Genomic DNA, 19,269 nt, shown 5'->3' on the forward strand with positions numbered 1-19,269 from the left:
AGTTTTTGCTCTCAGATCGTTGTGAAACTAAAAATTATGAAGAATCCTACAAGGCTTTTGATTATCTGGCTGGATTTACTGATAGTTACCATATCAGAAATCAAAATGAAAAAGTTTGACATTAAAGAATATATAAACATGTATTCCATTAGACAATTGGGAAGTGACATCATCATGTATCTTTTAAGCTCTGGAAACTAGTGTGTGTTAGTATAAGGATAAGTATGAAAAAATAGTGTCTTCATATTATTACCAAAATCTTTTTACATTGTCTACTCTCTGAAAGTGTCTCTGGGTACCCAAGCTGCAACTGGAAAATCACTGCACTAGAATAAACATATTCTTACACAAAACAGAGCTGTAACTAACAGGTCAACATGAAGATCAAATAGATTCATTCTAAGTACAAAATGCAACGAAGATGCAAGAAATGTGCTTTAAATAATTTTTGTAAAAAAACAAAAGGATGGAGAAATACAGTAATAATTTTGCTTCCATTCATGAACTCTGCATTAGTGACTAACGTGACTGAGGCCATCTTCCCCAGAATCATGGTATGAATTAAGTTCACAAACTGAGGTATCACTGTATATACCATGAAAAACTAATGAAGAAAGAGTTCAAGTGGCTGTATTATAACAAATTTAATGGAATTTCAAAATACATAAAATAAAAACTTATAAAAATAAAAGGAGAAATGGACAAAATCTACACCTCCATTCAAAGATTTAAAGAAACAAAATATGAGTTTTTACAGTAACATAGGTATAAAAAAATGTTGGTTTGAGTCACTCAGATGGCATGTGATCTTTTGCTCATGAAACTGAAGGCCTTTGCACCAAGCTACATTCCCAGCCCTTTAAAAAATGTTTATGTTTTTGAGACAGCGTCTTGCTGAGTTGCTAAGTTGCCTAGGTGGGGTTTGAATTAGCAGTTCTCCTGCCTCAACCTGACAGTGTCCTGGCATTATCATGTCCAGCCTCATCAAATTGAATTTTTATGTTTTTGAAATCTGGATACTAGATGGAAGATACTGCTTTTTCCTTCAACCGGGGAAAATCTCTGCCCTGCGCTTATACAACTGACCTCTGATGATCAAATTTGAACATCATATTTAAGTGGCAGAGGCTTCTGAATATGAAAGACCAACGTGATGAGAGTCAATGAAATATAAAGTGAGAAATACAAAGAAACAGCACTGTTTACTGATAAGATGATTAAACACTGGGAATGAATCTTCACAGAACAGGAAGCTTCTACATGAAAGGGACTTGAGCTGTTTTAGAGGCTTTAAAACTTGGCATTTGAATTCCATAACTTCCACAAAAAAGGGTATTTATGATTAGGGTAAAACCATTTTAATAACCTTGACTTTATGAAAAATAAAGAGGACCGGAAAATGAGTTTGGGAGGTTCATGCTATTGGAGTACACAAACAATGCTGTATACACCTTTGTCAGAAACACTTAAAAGGAATTTCAGCATTGTGTGGGGAAATGGATCTATTACTTTTCAGTTCTCTTCAAATCCGAGGACTGTAGAGAGGTCTTGCACAGTGATGTTTTGGCCAATCTGATCTGAATCGCACATTACATACCTTCCTCTACCATTGTGTTTCCCCTCTCCGTGATCACTCTGATACGTGGCTCGTGGCTGGCGATATCTGCCAGGATGACTTGGTGCCTGTTCAAAAGATTCTTGGCTACAACCAAGTCCTTGCCTACAGAGAAAGAATTTCAACATATAGTATTATCTTAGGGTATGGAAGTATCTTATAAAAAATGCTTCACTTAGTGCCCAACATTAACAATAGTCAATGAATAGGACTACTGTGAAATTTCCTCAACCTTCTAAAATCCCCAGTCCTTACTGCCTGCCTCACCCTCCTGATCTCCTAACCATGCTTTTCCTCTCTTCTACTGAAACTTTATTTCCCTATACTTCCCGTTCAAAATCCTTCTCCAGGAACTCTCTGTTTCTCCAAGAAGCCACAGTCTTTTCTGAAAAGTTTCTACAGACTACCCCTTTATTGTTATTGTCAAGCCCCACACATATATGCCCAATACATGGGCACAAAATTGTACTTTATTTATCTGCACTTTTTCCTGGGGTACATCAATATAAATGTCCTGGTGCTGACACTTGTAAACTGAGAGTTTCCAAAGAGTAAAACAATTGTACTATACCTGTTACTTCCTCTTTGTGATAGCTCATATAGTTATAAAAGGAGCCACCAACAACTTAGATGAAAATATTTGGTACATTGAGAATTAACTATGATTGCTCAGCTAAGAACTTTCACAATAACGTAGATTGTAGGAGAAGCAGAAAAAGCTAACCACCTAGATATTAGAGATACCAAATTAATTCCATTGCTTGTGTCTGTCCAGTTTTAAGAGGTGAATTTGTTGGCATGATTAAAACTATATAAAATGTATGGAGGTCTGGACAGATTTTCATGAGTGTGAAGGGGAAGTGGTGAGAGAAAACTTTTGACTCTCTTCACTGCTCTAGCTTCACAGCTCTCTCAAACATTTATTTGCAGATCTTGATCTCCTTGTGGCTCAGTCTGCTCACATTGTACTGACCAAGGTAGGTGGAAGCTGCCGAGGGTTCAGTCTCTTGGATCCAGGCCTCCTCATCCTCTGAGTCTCTGCAAATCTGCTGCAGATGGAGTAGATCAATCAGCTTCTTTTTCCGGGTAGCCAGTGGCTCTTTTAGAGCTTCAAATCGGGACATCAAGGACTCCTGCCTTGCCCGCATGTCCTCAGAATCAGGATGGCTTATTTCTTCAAAATGTACAGCCGTGTCTGTGAGGGTTTCCACTTGATTCTGAAGCAAAAATAGAAGGTGTTTCAGGAAAGCCCATTATTTAGTAGGAAGAGCCTGGAATTCTTGGTGATGGGAGGTAGTGACAATGGGAAGATTGGCTCCTACATGCATCATGTTGGGTATCTAATTAAATCAGAGAAACAGAGCAGGTGAGGGTATTATGCTAAGGATCACCTCAAGGTAAGAGCTCTTCTATAGAAAAATAGTTTTCAAATAACATTTAAAAAGCACTAAATGCTCTAAGGAAATCTGAGGCAGATATGAATTATAGAGCTTAGATTTCAGGTGTTGAAAAACGACACAGCCAAGGAAAACAAGTGGGAAACTTTTTCTATCTGTGTTACCCATTCTTTTTCTCTCCTTTTGAGTGAACTATATTTGCAAATGAAAACTTCTGTGGATTAAGTTTGTTGTGTAACAGGAACAAAGCTTGCAAGATGAGATGAGGTGCTACAAAAACAAATGTCAGAACCTCAGAGAGATACAATGGCATTTCCTTAGCCACAGTACAACAGTCCCCATTTGGGCTAAGTCTGAGACAGGAGAGGCACTGAAATAGGCTTTTAATCTTCCTAGAAATAAAATTCTAGTGGTATGCCTGTGTGTTAGAATAGATATGAGAGGAAATTCATCTTTACTAGTGAGGCCCTCTATAGTCTGGTAAAAACATAATAGCCAGCATTGGAGGGGAGAGGGGGGTGTTAGCTTGTTTGTTATTGAGGAGGAGGATATGGTACAAAAAGAAGTTCTTCAAAAAACAGAGAATGATCAGGTATTGGTTTTTACTCTTCTATTTTCTCACCCAGTGTTCAACCTATAAATGATTTGAGCTATGTCTACTTACTTTGGAATAAAATATTCCATATAATATTCATAAAAGCATTCCATAAAATATTCCATAAAATATCAATGATTCTCCATACACTCATTTTTCCATTAGAATTAAAGGCTGTAGAAAGAATTGAAATTAAGATCTTCCATTAGCTAACTTTTGTCATTTCTCAGGACCTGGACAACATCATAATATAATAGAGCGATTTTCAAACATCATCATCATTATGGTTACAGTGTACTCTGAAAATCCCTAATGCAATGCAAGATGTCTAAGGCCAAGGAGAAAAGAGATCTGGCTTCTGCTCTTGGCTTCCAAACAAATGCAATTTGATCTTGGGAAAGCGTTTTCACTTATTTTGTTCTTAGTTTACTCACTTATACAACAAAGACTTTAGAATAGAAGATACTATTTTCCAACTTTAACATTCTATATCTACAACTGACTTTGCAAGCACCATTCCTTAGCCTGTATTCCTTGTAGGGGAACCGATTCCTGGTGATCAGCCACTCTAACTTTTCCAGATGGGAATCACACACACTTATTTCTTCAGTGTTCACCTTATTCAAGTGGTCTTTGCTTACTTTTAAGCAAATAAAACCTTTTTTTTTTTTTTTTTGTACCAGGGATTGAACTTGGGACCTTGCATTTGAGAGGCAGGCGGTGGAACCACTGAGTTAAATCCCCGGTCCAATAAAAACTTTTTTGAAAGAAAGTAAAAAATAAAAAATGTATCCTTCCCTCTTTTGAAAATCTGTTCCGAGCTCTTTGTATGTAGATTTCAAAGTCATCTCTGTGTGATTACCCTACCTCTAGCCTTTTGCTTTATTTAAAAGCTCACTGAGCCATTCTTTTTCCCACCCCCCCCCTCCATACTAGGGATCGAACTCAGGACCTTGCTTTTGCCAGGCAGACACAGCACCACTGAGCTACATCCCTAGCCACAACTGAGCCATTCTTTTTTTTTTTAATTAATCTTTGTTTCAAACTTTATTCCCAGGCTTCTTCATTAATTGCCTGCAAAGAATGAATTGTATGTAAGCAAAAACTGAAAAGAGCTGCAGTGTCCAAGAGGCTTGGGATTAAAAACATTAGAGATCTAGATTTTAACAGATCCATAAACAAAAAACAATTTTAAAAAGGAGTCATAATATAAAATAGCAGCTCCTGGTAACTTCTTCCAATTTATATCTTCTTCAGAAGCTGACTCAATTCAGTTTGCCTCATTCTTAGAAGCCTCATCAAAATTCTCCACAAGATCTGGAACTTCATCATCATCCTCTCCAGTAGCAAGTGATGCTTTTCCATCCACAGATTGTTTGGGCAGAGCTTCAGCCAGTCTCCTTAAACTAGTCAGTCTGTCTGCACTGAGCTGGTTCAAGATGCTGGGTAGCATTTCTGTCAGCTGTTTTGTCTCAGTATGGCCTGTAATGGTGAAAGTGTTTGCTGCCAGAGATGCCTGAACTTTTGGGTTGTTGAAATGGATCACTGTTCCTTGGTTTGTTAAACATATTCACCTCTTCAATACCAGAGATATTGTTTACCCCTAACTTCTTTAATGAGAACTGAAGTTTTTTATCATCTCCTGTAGCTGTTCTATGAACCACCTTCTTCTTCCTGGGAGCAGTTCCTTTCCCACCAATGTGCACTTGTGCCTGCAATTTAGCAAGTTTTTCCTGGTTCATGATAGTTTCTTTCATCTTGTCGGAGCAGTTACGGGGCAGCGCAGGGGATTAGGGCTGGCACTCAGGGGGTTTTGGGCAGACCTGCTGAGATTAGGCACACACACACGGGGACTCAGGATGGCAGCTAAGAGCAACCGAGCCATTCTTAAAGCTACAGAGCAAAAGTTTCTTTTTCTGCTTTCTGTAGGTTATACTGTCTCTCTTATTTAATTCAGAATAACCAAAGATCAGACATTTAAAAAGTGTATTTTAAAAGTGCAGATCTAGGGAATAGCAGAATCAATTTTAAATAAGCATAAGTTTCCTGGGATAAGAAATCAAGTAAACTGAAAGTGGATTTCCAATGAATTCTCCCCAAACTCTCAATATCTATACTATGGAAACTTACTGGATAAGTTTATTTTAAGGAGCAGACTGGGATGTTGGGAGAGATGTTGGGAGCGATAATCCTAAAACTAAGAACTTAGAAATCTGTAACATATTCCTAGCCCTGTTGTTAATTTTCTATGTGACTTTGTAAAAGTCATTTTATATCTTTGGATTTTATTTTTTGTAACTAAAAAGTTTTGATAGACTTGACTAAATTTTCAGACTTTGAATAATAGAATCAAAGTGGGAAAAGATAATTTCATCTAATACCCTTATTTTATAGGTGATGATATTCAAACAGCTGAGGGTAAAATCATCTGTCAAAGATCACACAACTAGTAAGTGAGAAAAGCTGACTATAAAATGTAGGTTTCAGGTAAAAAGGGTAATGGAAGAGGTGGAAATGATCAAAGTATGCTATATGTATGTAGAAATATGCTAAAATGAAACCTGTTATTTTGTATAATATGCAGCAATAAAAACTGGTTTTAAAAAAAACAGGGTTTCTGGATTAAGAGAACAGTATTTGCACTTAGAAGAGTCAATAAAGTCTCACATCAAGAGTTCTGATGAAAGCCATTGAGGAGAATGGCTGGAATGGGAGAAGGAAGCTGACATTTAATTCCTTGCTCTCCTGTTTTCTTAATAGTAATTACTTATTCTGGATGTGCTCAGTGCAGAAAGCCAGTTGCCTATAGTTGGCCAAAGAGTTAACAACTAACCTGACGAGCAATCACAGCTGATTCCAAGAGGCCATGTTTCCTGAGTAGATTCTGTACATCAGCCAGGCCTTTCCCATAGTCCTCGGAGGTGACCTGACCCTCCACCTCATCCAGCCAGCGCTTCAGGTCTTCTGCATTATTTTCAAATAGTAGTTGCTGATTCGCTTCATGCAACTGGGTCCCTGGGAGAACACATTAGGTATAGCACATTAAGAACCATATCTGTTACTCTCTACATGATGATGTACCTTCCTTCAGTTTAAGAGAAAATAGAATCTTTATATATTTTGATGAGAAAAATAGCATAACTGTCTCCTAGTCATCACACAAGAAGTCATTTTAAATTTGGAAAATTCTGATATTTGGCTTTACATATTACAATGTTCTCAAAACAATGAAAAGCAGTAAGTTATATTCCCTGGTTGAATATAGTTTTGCTGTGTCTAATTTAAACTATCTAAAGTATTTTCATATGTCATTTGTTATCCCCTATTTAGACCTTTCTTTGAAAAAGATTCAGACTCAAACATCATACTTTCTAAATGAAGTTATAAAACGTTGGGTTGATTCAGTTTGAAATTTGAAGTTTCTGAACTTTACTATCCTCGCTCTTAGTGCTTGTTCATCACAAACCATGGCCAAGAATTTTCTTTTCCTTAAAATGTCTTGATTATTCACACTATTTTGAGCTAAATTCTTTATTCTATGAGCTTGCAGCAATTATTTACATTATTTCTGCAAAGCAATTACTATATCTTTGGATGGTAGGGGATATCAATGACATTGTTATAACCACGTTAAATTCACCCTCTCAAAAAAAAAAAACCCAAATTAGGGTGACATCCAAAGTTATCAATGTGTCATATCTCTTCTGAAACCAGAGCAGACATGTCTACACGTGATATTCCTAACAAGTAGAGTCTTGACAGAGGAAACTAATTATTCATGCTACTTACTAACAAGTGATTAATTTTCCAAAATTAGAAGTGAAGTAAAATATAAGTAAGATTATTCCAGCATATATATGAAATATTTTTAAAAGTTTATAGCAGAGCCTGAAAACTTTTAGATGAGCAAAAAAAGCAACAAATGATCAGAGTCATTTAGAAGATAATGCTAACTATACATGAAAGCACATGCCTGTAATCCCAGGACTCTGGGAGCCTGAGCCAAGAAGATTGCAAGTTTGAGCTAAACCTATGCAATTTAGCTACTTGGTAATATTCTGTCTCAAAATAAGAAATAAAAAGGACTGAAAAAGTAGTTGTGTGTGAAGACCCTGGGTTCAATCCTCAGTACAAAAATATATATATGAACAGAGGCAGGGGAGAGGGAAAATAAAATTCTTGGGCACATATATAGTGAAAATAATATTTCCATATCTAATTTTTGATGTCCATTTTTTTTTTTGGTACCAGGGGTCGAACTCGGGTCCTTGCGCTTGTGCAGCAGGCAGCGAAACCACTGAGCTAAATCCCCAGCCCCCTTTGATATCCATTTTTAATGTCTACACTATGACTCATTCATATAGGTCTAGTTAATAGAACCAAAGTATATAAAATCTAATTAATAACTCACTAGATTTAGACAGCTAATATAGAATTCATGGCTCATGGATATTTATTCAATAAAAGAAAAAAGGAGAGGAGAAAAATGAAGAAAACAAAAGGTAATTTCTATATAAGGAAAAAAAAGTTTTGTCGCTATATTGTGTGATAAATTTAGGTTGGATTTTAAAACACTGACCAACAGAAGAAAGACACAAGGAAGCAAGCGGTAGCATCCTTTCTCACATCAGTCATTGGGTAAACTGACAATGGTAAAATGAAGGTGGTAAGTTTCAAAGTTAGGAGTTAGTTCACCATCAAAACTTCTGATCTAACCTTTTTGTGCTGTTGCCTCAAGCAACTCCTTCCAGAGGCCGATAATCTCACTGACACGGGCTGTCACAGCCTCCGAAGCATAGTGACCACCACCCACCATCTCCTGCCCCGTTTTCTCAAGGCTGTTCAGCATGATTTCATTAGCTTCCAATTCCTTTTCAAACTCTTGCTGCTTCTGAACACGACTTTTCAAGTTCTGTGTATCCTGAGTTAAGATGACAAACAAGCAAGCAAACAAAAATAATTAAGTGAAGAATGAGAGGCAAAAGTTCTGAGGACAAAGGATTAGTCTCACTAGAAATCTAACTGTACTAAGAAGAGGATACAAGGGAGTAGAATCCTTCCTCCTACATATGTGGAAGAATGGCTAACCATCCCAGCATTTATTTCTATCAAACCTGGATGTGGCTTGAGGATCATTTTGAATATAACACCCCATGCAAGCACTAGCAATCAATCAGAGCTGTCATGAGTGGTGAAAAGTATTTTGTATTCCTCTTAATGCACAAATCATCCATTCACTGGAAATGGAACTGTTACAGAGAATGAAAAGGCATGCAACCTAGTTTCACAGAACGAGTTGATCAGCTCCCCTCCATCATGACTTCCACAACGCCATTTCTGCCTTGGAGCTACTGTCTGTGGACTAAAGTGTGAGCCAAAATAAACTTATCCTCCTTTTATTTTTGGTTGTCAGGTGTTGTGTTTCATTAATAGGAAATAAAGACACTCCTGATGAGGATTTGGAGGACCTGGAACTATGCCTACCTTGTAATCTTCATCATCTGCCAGCTTTTTCTTCTTGTTGATCCAGTTTTTTAGATAGTCTGAGTCCTGATACAGACGTTGCAAAAGCAGAGAATCTGACAGCAGTTTCCGTCTAACTGCAGCCCTTTCACGTAGGGCATCCCGCCGGGCCAATAGCTGAAAAATCATGAGAGGATTCACTGTCAGCAGAACCAAACATGGATCCATGAGACTCCCTGCCCACCCTGGCCAATGCCTCCAACACTCTTTCTGATCCCAGTGCACAGGCAGGCAGGTAGAGGCTCTGGCTCTGGACGTACCCCATCGCGGATAGCAGCAATGTTCTCTGAATCATAATGGTCATTGTCAATCAGTCTGGTGGCAGTCTCATCCAAGGTCTAAAAAAAATAGCAAAGACAATGGTGTTCTTCCTATGACAGCTAAGTGTCATAGTTTGAGTAGATGTTTAAAGATAAAGCCTAGCAATGTGGGAAGATGACACATTTCAGGGTGAAAGATCTAAGTTCCAGTTATCATTTCTTTAGCAGTCGTATTTGAAAACATACACCTTAGGTTTGTCATTTATCTTCTCTGTGCCACAATATTTTTCAATCCATTCAGGTATCACTATAAGGTGAATATTTTATCTATTCTTAAATCGTTTAAGAGGAAGAAGTATCACTGACACGCTGTCTAGGGGTCAGTCTATCCAGGTTCTCTGTCTTATTTATTTATCGTTTAGAAGGATAGATAGATAGATAGATAGATAGATAGATAGATAGATAGATAGATGATAGATAGATAGGGCTGCATCTACATCACTGAGGGAGATAAATCAGAAATTATAGGGGTGAATTTTGACTCATATTAGTTCATAATTTCTCAAATCATGACAGCTCAGAATGGATTAATTGATTGAAATAGAAAAATGATCTAAAATAAATAACATTATAAAACAATCACACTGTTAGTATTTACCAATGAGAATCAACAGAATAATCATATGGCTTACTATGGGATCATTTTAAGCACCACGCTGGTGAAAGGGAAAGATGTGGAATTTGTCAGTTTGTATCCTGGTGATGGTGTGTGCATGTGTGTGCACGCGCGAGTGTGGTGTGTGTATTTAAAGTTAGCATCAGCCTAGGAGACAGTCAAAGACACATGTAATCTTCCTCAAATTTCTTTGAATCCTGCTTATATATATTGCTCACTTTTCTGGGAAGTTATAACTCAAGTTGACAGGAAAAAATATCTCTGCTACTAGCATTAAATAAGAAACACAAAGATGAAGATATTATAAAGGAACAAATACCATAAGGGAAAAGAAAAGATACTAACTTAGATATCTAGACACTATGAGAAAAAATTCTATTAAGATATTATTAGAAAGGAAGAGCCAAATTGTATTTTGAATGTTTACCTAATAATTTTTTACTGAGTCTGAAACTAATCATTTTATTTATATTATGTAAAAAATGAAACACATGATGGACCTCCTCAGAAAAAGCAATGCCCTACCAGTTTGAAAAACTTTATAAATATCCTTTAGAGAAAAAGAAATGTATTGATAAAAATGGGCATGGTTATTTTTCTGCATATTTTGTAAAGACAAACCTTTATTAAGTTTTGGCTTTCAAAACATTTATATGTTTACAAAATTAAGTCAAAGAACTTTTAAAATCCACAAGCAAATATTACCAACAACAAAACATGGATGGAACTTTATCAAGAATAACCCTTATGCTGCATCAAATAGTTATAGTCATGATTATGCCTAGGGATGTGTTGGATGAAGTAATGTACACAAACAGGAAGCACGGGGCCCAACCCTCTAGGGCTTATTTCTTACTATGATCTTCTCTTCCTGGGCAGTAAAGGCTTCCTCAAAGTCATCATGCTTCTGAAGCAGGGCTTCTACACTCCCCACTGAGTTTCCCAAGTCCTCATTTTCCAGAAAGGCCTGTAGAAGACAGAAAGAGACATCCCAGATGTCTTCATTGGTAAGAAATATTTCTCTTGGAATATCACTGACACAAGGACTAAAGGAAGTAGGCAAGAGAATTGGATTGCAAAGTAGGAATTAGCATAAATTAAAATACTGTGTAGAAATTAACCTCAAACAACATAAGCTTTCAGACCTCTTTCCCAGAGTTCTCACATGATTTTCTCACCTGTATCTATGGATCTGTCTGCAAGAAACTCAAGCAATCTAGGTATTATTTCAAGTTCTCAAAACTGTCTCAAAAAAACCCACACGCTTCCTCCAGGAAACCTCTGATTAACCCTGCCTGACTTATAACACTCTTTTTCTTCCTGACCCCTTGGCAGTTTGACATCCATTTGCCTTGTGTTCACCTGTGGTAATCCTGTTGCTATGTATTTAAATATTTTTTTCTGTGCCTTTGCCCATGAGACAATTATAGGAGCTTTACAGAGCAGGTTCACTTTTTCTTTTGGTTATGAATCACTCCCCAACTCCCAGCACAATCTTCAGCTCAAAGACTGGTTTGGAGGCTGAATGTAGGATGGGAGAAGCAGTCTCCGAAATCTGACTGGGCCCCTCTGTCACCTCTTGTCTACTCATCCAGCTGTCCACTTGCTCACTGTCTCGGCAGAAGAGGTGAAAGTCCAAGCACTGCTGGTACTGATGCTGACGCTTGTCCCACAGCTCCAGCAGGGTGGCCCAGGCATTGGCAAGTGTTGTCATCTTTGAAAAGAAGACATTTAATTAATTTATCACATTTAATAAATGCAAAGCCTGTTGAAGGACAGGAAAATGAATAGGAAATAATGCTGTTCTATTATGTTTCTAACATCTAAGCAAATAGTTTTAGTATAGCAAAAATGGGATAAATGCCATAAAGAGATACAATAGTTTTTATATCTAACAAAGGAAGAAAAGATTAATTCATATTGGAAGAACCAGGGGTAAAAGCATGGGAGGGGCCAGAGACTTAGCTCAATGGCCCCACACCTGCCTTGCAAGCTCAAGGTCCTGAATTCGACTCCCAGTACCAAAATTTTTTTTTAAAAAACCTAAAAAGTTGGGCATGGATGTAGCTCAGTGGTGCCGCACCTGCTTGGCAATCGCAGGGTACTGAGTTCAATCCCCAATCCCTAAAAAAAAAAAAGTAGGAGAAACTAGGAGAAGTTTCATTCAAAACAGAAATTTAAAGAGGAAGGAATATCAGCGTTGTAGGAAAACATATTACCAAGAGCAAATGATATTATTGGGATATCAAGTAATTGTTAGATTATACAATGTGCTCCCGAGAAAAAGTTAAATGCCTTAAAATGCATAGACATTTTATTAAGTTCAAGTTCATGGCAGATTTAAAATGTCAGACTAAGAAGTTAGCATTTTATTCTGAAAACAAATAACTATCAAGGAAAGAGGAAAAACAGTTCTTACAGAAAAAGAAAAAAAGTCTTTGTTTCTGAACAAGTATCTGCCCAAGAAGTCCCAGCTTATCATAGTTATTCCTGTTAACTTCTTCAAAAAAAGCAACACAAATTCTCAGAATCTTGGAACAACACCAACAATAATAATAATAATAATAATAACAACAACAACTAAGTTTTCAGAGACTTGGGGTTTTGTCAAAGAACAAAATCCGTAGTATAATATTGTCATAGAATACTAGAGAAATTAAAAATATACTTATTTCAATTTCACCCATCACACAAAGTTGAAGGCTGTGTTTGGAATCTAGTGGGATAAAAAGTGGGTGAAAATCTTACTGTGATTATTATTCCAAAGAATGCCTGCATGCTATGAATATAGCACAATCTCTCCATGTCAGGGGGTTAAGACAGGGCTCCTGTGATCCACAAGGTTGGGATTTCCTCACTCAGGAGAAGTCTGAGCATTTAAAATTTGAGAAACATAGACATAGGAAAAATCAGCTTAATACTGTTATATGGAGGAGAAAAAAAAAGGTACAGGTGTCAGCCATGGGCCAGGCACTTTTCTCAACACTATGAGGGAGCCAACGATTATTAATAAGCCAGAGTCCATTGAATTTACAATCTAAAGATGAGCATGGGAATGTATTGAAACAGCATGTACAGCAAGCAAAATGGTATGGAGGTTTCAAATTACATGGAAGGCAGAGGATTGATGGCATAAAGGTCACAGGTGCACAAGCACTGGTTTCAGAGCCCTCAGTTTAGCTAAAGCATATATGAAAGGAAGCAGTATGAAAATGGGATCCCCTTCCTGTTCTGAGATTACAGTACTATTGTACGATTAAATGAGTGCTAAATATGTAATATAAATTTAACAAGCCCTGTTAAACTAGCTTACCTTTTCCCGAATTTCATCAGAGGCTTCGTGCTTGCCCTCCAGTAGTTCTCCACCAGTCTCATCAGCAGATTGAAATCGGTCATCGTAAGAGTCAATCTCATGCTGCGGGCAACAGACAAAAATATTTCAAATACAGCAAGAAACCTGGCATTCTTGGCACTGCACTACATCTCTCCCTCACCCCTACCCTTCTTCTTCCTTCTCCTGACAAGGCCTTTGCTCCCTACCTTATGCTGCTGGTGTCTGTCTAGTAGGGCTTCCCCTCCAGCCACATCTGTTGGCAGCTCATCAGCATTGATCAGAGCAGTCTTTTCATCCATCCAGCCAGATAGCTCATCATAGTCTGATAAGAACCGATGGAACCTGTGAGTTAAAGGACAGAAGAGCAAAACCAGATGTGAAATGACTTTGAACAAAGAGAGTTGGGATGCACTAAGATATGTGAGGTGCTCCATGTACTAATCTGACCCCTTCCCTTTCCCTGATGGACTTCCTATTATTAACAGAGTTCTTTTCCTGGTGCAGGCTGCAAGTTTTACACATCAGGGTGTATATCCTAGTATAGGTGTGTCATTGTGTGACAGACACCATTCTGTTCATGGATGTTAAATCTCTACCATAACCAGGTCTTGTTACCCAGAGGTACTGTAATGGAGTAAAATATTCACAATGCAGCCAATAAATAAATACATGTTATGTAAATAACAGAAAGCACCTTGTGGAAAGAAGGGCTAGAATTAAGGTTAGGATTTTTATGTATCTCAGCTCTTATTTAACTCTATTAATAAAAATCAAGAACTCTTAAAAATGGTTATCTATTCAAAACAAGTGTTTGCTACTTGGTTTCAAATTATAACAATAAGAGAAACACTATCTTCTGGTGATTTCACTAGTAACCACGAGAATTAACTACTAAAATGATACTTGGTTATCACAGATTTTGTAAGTTTTAACTTGTAGTCAGGAGATAATTCTGGAATTATTTTAATATTCTTCCTTCAAAACAATTTATTTTAACTCCTTAGCCAGAACCAGGAGTTTTCCAGCTTTATAGGCTACTTTATAGTACCCTACAAATGCGAAAACAGGGGAATGTGAGTGAGTAGATGTGGGATGCTGAGTTTTACACTGATTAACAAATTTCCCTTAGAAAATTAAAACTCCATCTTCCTCAACCTAGCAAGCAGGAGAGCCTGAATCCCTCTCTATGTTACCCCTTGCACTCTCCTTCTGCTTTTGACATTATGTGTAGGCTTTGTAGAGATAAATAGAACAATAGAGGGGAGAAATTTCCTACCCATAAGAAGCCTGCAGCTTCACATATCTGGCAGTAGCCAAGACACGAATGTGCTCCCAATTGGAGACCAGATCTTCTTTCATTTGCTTGATCTGAGGTTCATCCGAAGGATGGGAGATCATCAACTTGTCTGCTTTGGCACATAGCTCCTTTACCTTTGGGATGGAACAGAAACCTAATAGAAAGTCCAAGTACTCTGATTCTTGGCCAAGTTCATATAAAACAATCATATGAATAATAATTTATGTTGCTTATCCATTATTTTTGTTTTTAATTAATATGTTTATCCATTCTATTAATAACAATTTATGGAGTACATTTTATCTCTCATTGTGTTCAGCAATTTACATGCATTTGCTCATTTTATAATATTAATTTAATAATATCTTCAGGTAGAAACCATCTTTATTCTCCTTTTATGTGTCAATGGAGGAACAGTGCTTTCTTTGTTCATTCAGCTAGTTTCAGAAGCAAGGTTTTGACCTAAGTCTGTCCCTCACTATCTCTCTGTATCCCTAAATAGTACTGTAGTCATCAGAAATACATACCTGCCCCAAAGGTTAATACCAGACCTTTTCAGTAACACCAGACCTTTTCAGGCACAGTTCTTCAAAAGCAGGGCTCTTGTGGCAAAATGTGGACATGGTGACTTTCTATCTGTTACAGTTTTTTCTCATATTCAACTGAAATCTAGGATTGTGGAGGTTTGACAGTTGGTCATCATTGTTCATCAAGTCCTAGATTTTATTATTCACTATTAGAAAAAAGGACCAAAGTAAAAAAAAAATGAGGAAAAATGACTGAAGCATGGTAGAAGTTTAGAGAAACTGTCCACAGTGTCAGCCAGTAGTTAAAGCACAGCAAGTTTGGATCTTTCTGTGGCCGGCTCTTCTGTGGGCACTCAGTAGTAATTGTTTCCAATCGTGGCTAAAGTTGAGAGGTGAATAAAGGGTAGGAATCACTTAAAGATATGGGTGTGTTCTGAGTTCTAGTATACTTGTTTCTGGTCCTTTAGACACAGAACTAGGCTTTTCCAGCTTTAGAGAGAGCCAAATGATGGATTGAGCATCAGTGTCTCAGAGTTTATTATAAAAGAAAGAAGAAGATGTTTTCCTGATCTACAGAGTGAAGGTTAAAATAAACAGGATTCAGCTTCTAGAAGAAAAAATGCTCAAAGGAAAGACTGTGGCCACCGAGAGATTATGGAGCCATCTTGGAGGTTTTATTTTCTTTTGTTCTTACATTGTGAAATATAATACAAAACACAAGAAAATATAAAGCATATATGTAAATTTCAATAAAAACAATTTGAATAAAGATAAAAACTTTCCAGTATCTGTGAACAAGTATGAACTACATTGAGGAAATATATTTCTTGAATTTATTGTGTCGTCTATTGATATTGGTGTTAGGGCAAGGCACAATGATTGCCAAATACCTTTTTTAGTCTCAGAGGCCAGCTATTCCTGCAAAGTGGCTTACCTTGTCCTCCATAACTGCAAGGTTCCTCTCCAGTCCCTTGTGACTGTGAAACAGGGCCTCAGAAGTAACAAGATCTTTGCCATAGTCCTCAGAGGTGAGAACAGGCTCCTTCTCCTTGATCCATTGGATGGCTTCGGTCACATCCCTACCAGACATTAATGTAAGCTCCGACAGAATGAATGACAGTATTACAAGACAAACAGCAATAGATCAGACAGCGTGGATCAGCCTAATTCACCCAGGTCCCAAGTTCCCTACCCTCCTACAAACCAGCAAAGGTAATTTTAAAAGTTCCTACTTATTGGTTATTTCCACTGGGATATGAGGGACCTAGGCCTCCTGATGATTGAGGTTTCAGGGATATTATTCACGTCTGAGTAAACTACTCATGAATACCTTCTCCCCCTAACTCTACCTCATCTAAGTCTTACTCATTTTTCTCTTCTCTACAGAGCTTCTATCACTAATAATCAGTGCTATTTTTTTTATTGATTTGGGTTCCAGCCTCCTTCCCATAATTGGCTACTTAGCAGTTCTCATTTTTCTTAACTTCCTTGCTATTTCAAAGGCAAATGCATGATGCACTTTGATTTGAAGTGTTGGCTACCAATTGCAAACAGGAGTAGACAGAGGCTGTTAGGGTTTAGGTTTAAAATAGCCCCAAAAGTCTCAGGTGTTTGGAATGTGATTGCATCATAGGGATGGCACACTCATCAGTGGATCTATCCAGCATCTGAATGTGCTATTAGGAGGTGGGGACAGAAGAGCTGGGTTCCAGTGAGTGACCTGGAAGGGTTTATCTCCCTCCCCAGCTTCTCCTTTTGCTCTGTGCTTCCTTGGCTACCCAGACATGAGCAATTTTCCATCATTATATCCCTCTGCCATGCTGTCTCTGCCTTAAAACCAGCTGACCACAGACTGTAACCATGAGCAAAATAAACTTCTTCAAATTGTAAGGGTCAAGTATTTTGTTCCAGTGATGAGGTAAGTGGCTAAGACAGAGGCTGATGCAAGTAAACATTATGCTATTTCAAGGTAGCCATAGTTATACCTTTTGAATCGCTGAAGGTCTGCAGCACTGGACAAAGTTTCCCTTCTCTGGAAAGCCAGATTACAGAGATCCTCCCAGGCAGCATTTACCTCATCCTGCTCTAACTTTATTACAGGCAGGTCAGGATGGTTCTCCTGTGGAAGGGTATCAACAGTGAACTTATGCAAAGATGAAGGTACTTTAAAAATCATTTCATCACTTTATATGGTTCATATCTGGTCAGAACTGGACAGTGACCACTGTAACAAGACCCTGACCTTCACCATAGCCCTGTTCTCTGGCTTACCTGATCCACTTAATCAAAATCTAGGACACCAACCTACACGACTCTGTATTCTGTGCCCACAGCACTGGACAAGCCTGCCAACACAGGTTTCTTTTATATATTAGGGTCATTTATACCCATTTTGTACCTTTGGTCAAAGTTTGCCAAATTTCATAAGTACTTCCTTAAGTAAATGAGGTAAATCTGCCTCTTCCCCTTCCAACCCCTGAAGATAATAATGCATAATGATAGTATGTATGTATAACTAAGCAGATAGGTGAACATTATTTTACATTCTCTACTACTTTATTTTGTTTCTTTTCATGAAGAAACAAAATGTACTCATAAAGATGAATAATCAGTCTACTTCATTGAAGATTATTTCTGGTGGATTTAATTTCTACACACACACACACACACGCACACATGCATGCAGACACACACAGACACACATATGTGCCCTTATAGTTCCATTTCCGTAGACTGACAAATGATGGTTGCAATGGGAAGAAGAAACTTCCCGAGCATACTGCATCAGCAACAGGTACTCCCCTGTTTTCTCACAATGTCCCGTTTCCCTCATACCCCACCGGCTATTCTGCAGAGAAGCTTTCCCTGTAATGAGTCTTCAACCCCCGGCTCACCTCAGCGCAGTCATTGGCATACTTGTTCACTTCATCCACTCTCCTCTTTCGAGCGGACAGCTCCTCCTGGAACTCTTCAAACTTCTTATGCAAAAATTCTGTGCGCTCCCAGGCCTCACCCAGCTCTGTAGATGTCACTATAGATTTCTGTAGACAGAGAAAAGTTTACTGAGTCAACAGAAACATTGAGGAGTTCCAGCAGGTCAAAAGCCCCAAACCCTAGCTTGTAATCTGGGAATTACTCAGATGAAATAGTAGGAAGCCTAAAAGAACCCTCTCCAGAAAAGTCAGAAGCAGGAATATAATTCGGAGGTAGCACCTTGGACAGAGAGACAGACCTTGGGGTTCTCTTTCAGTGAAATCCAGAATACTGTTGCCAAGAGCCCCTTACTCTTCATGTTTTGGGAGATGAGGAAGCAATTCATCCTGGTTCTACTCTAGTATCCTTTTATAAGTACTATTTACAAGAAAATAAAAATAAACCCCTCCATGTCTATAGGCACTGAGAGAGACAAGGGATTTGGGAAAGAGCTGGAAATACTCTCAGCCAAGCCCCAGAAAATGAGCAGAAACCTGGGAGAAGGAGCTAAAGATCATGAAAGGAGGGAGGGGGATGAACCTAGACAATATTCCAAGGCAAGTTCTTTTTGTAAATTGTGTCTTCTCCGTATTCAGATCCACAGGTTTAGACTTATCCTCTACCATTTAATATCCAGAATATCCTTGATTCTTTGCCAAAGTTCCTCTTGTTCCAAGGAATGATGTCCAGAAACAGGCACTCTGGCTTCTTTGTGAATAGTATGAAGTGAGTTGCTATAAAGTTGCTGGGCCAGAGGGATGGGATGTCCTATCTGCATGCTGTCTGTACCTTCTCCTTGATCCACTCCAAGATGTCACCACACTCCAGGAAGTACTGATAGAACTTCAGGGCCTGTAGTAGCCAGTCGCTCTTCTCCTTGGTCAGCTCCAGCAGTAGGTCCCACAGGCGGCGTAGTTCCTCCAGATGGGTCTTTAGGGAAGAGAGCAGAAGTACTGAGGCATAGAGGCTATGAAATAGGTACTAACTCGGAGACTTGTGCAGGAAAACACCTAGTTAAAACACCTTGTTGAAAATTATTTTTCCCATCATTTATGCATTAATTTAAAAATTG

At 38.1% G+C, this 19,269-nt stretch overlaps 1 protein-coding gene and 1 pseudogene across 1 annotated transcript in view; both read right to left on the bottom strand.

Moving 5' to 3' along the window:
* Spta1 (spectrin alpha, erythrocytic 1) overlaps window positions 1-19,269 on the bottom strand; it is a 77,562-nt gene that overhangs the window by 51,977 nt on the left and 6,316 nt on the right. The window contains exons 5-19 of the mRNA XM_013077556.3: window positions 18,987-19,127; window positions 18,119-18,265; window positions 17,210-17,343; window positions 16,159-16,303; window positions 14,677-14,831; window positions 13,607-13,742; window positions 13,380-13,481; window positions 11,643-11,780; window positions 10,923-11,033; window positions 9,391-9,468; window positions 9,092-9,247; window positions 8,324-8,528; window positions 6,441-6,622; window positions 2,589-2,832; window positions 1,598-1,720 (exon numbers count right to left, since the gene is read on the bottom strand). Coding sequence (XP_012933010.2) covers window positions 1,598-1,720; window positions 2,589-2,832; window positions 6,441-6,622; window positions 8,324-8,528; window positions 9,092-9,247; window positions 9,391-9,468; window positions 10,923-11,033; window positions 11,643-11,780; window positions 13,380-13,481; window positions 13,607-13,742; window positions 14,677-14,831; window positions 16,159-16,303; window positions 17,210-17,343; window positions 18,119-18,265; window positions 18,987-19,127 — 2,197 coding nt within the window. The remainder of the gene's footprint in view (window positions 1-1,597; window positions 1,721-2,588; window positions 2,833-6,440; window positions 6,623-8,323; window positions 8,529-9,091; window positions 9,248-9,390; window positions 9,469-10,922; window positions 11,034-11,642; window positions 11,781-13,379; window positions 13,482-13,606; window positions 13,743-14,676; window positions 14,832-16,158; window positions 16,304-17,209; window positions 17,344-18,118; window positions 18,266-18,986; window positions 19,128-19,269) is intronic.
* Window positions 4,816-5,384, bottom strand: LOC101706181 (transcription factor BTF3 pseudogene; annotated as a pseudogene).

Source organism: Heterocephalus glaber, unplaced genomic scaffold, assembly GCF_053883595.1.
Source record: "Heterocephalus glaber isolate CG9 unplaced genomic scaffold, H.glaber_assembly_v1.0 deba00001561, whole genome shotgun sequence".
NCBI classification, from domain to species: Eukaryota; Metazoa; Chordata; class Mammalia; order Rodentia; family Bathyergidae; genus Heterocephalus; species Heterocephalus glaber.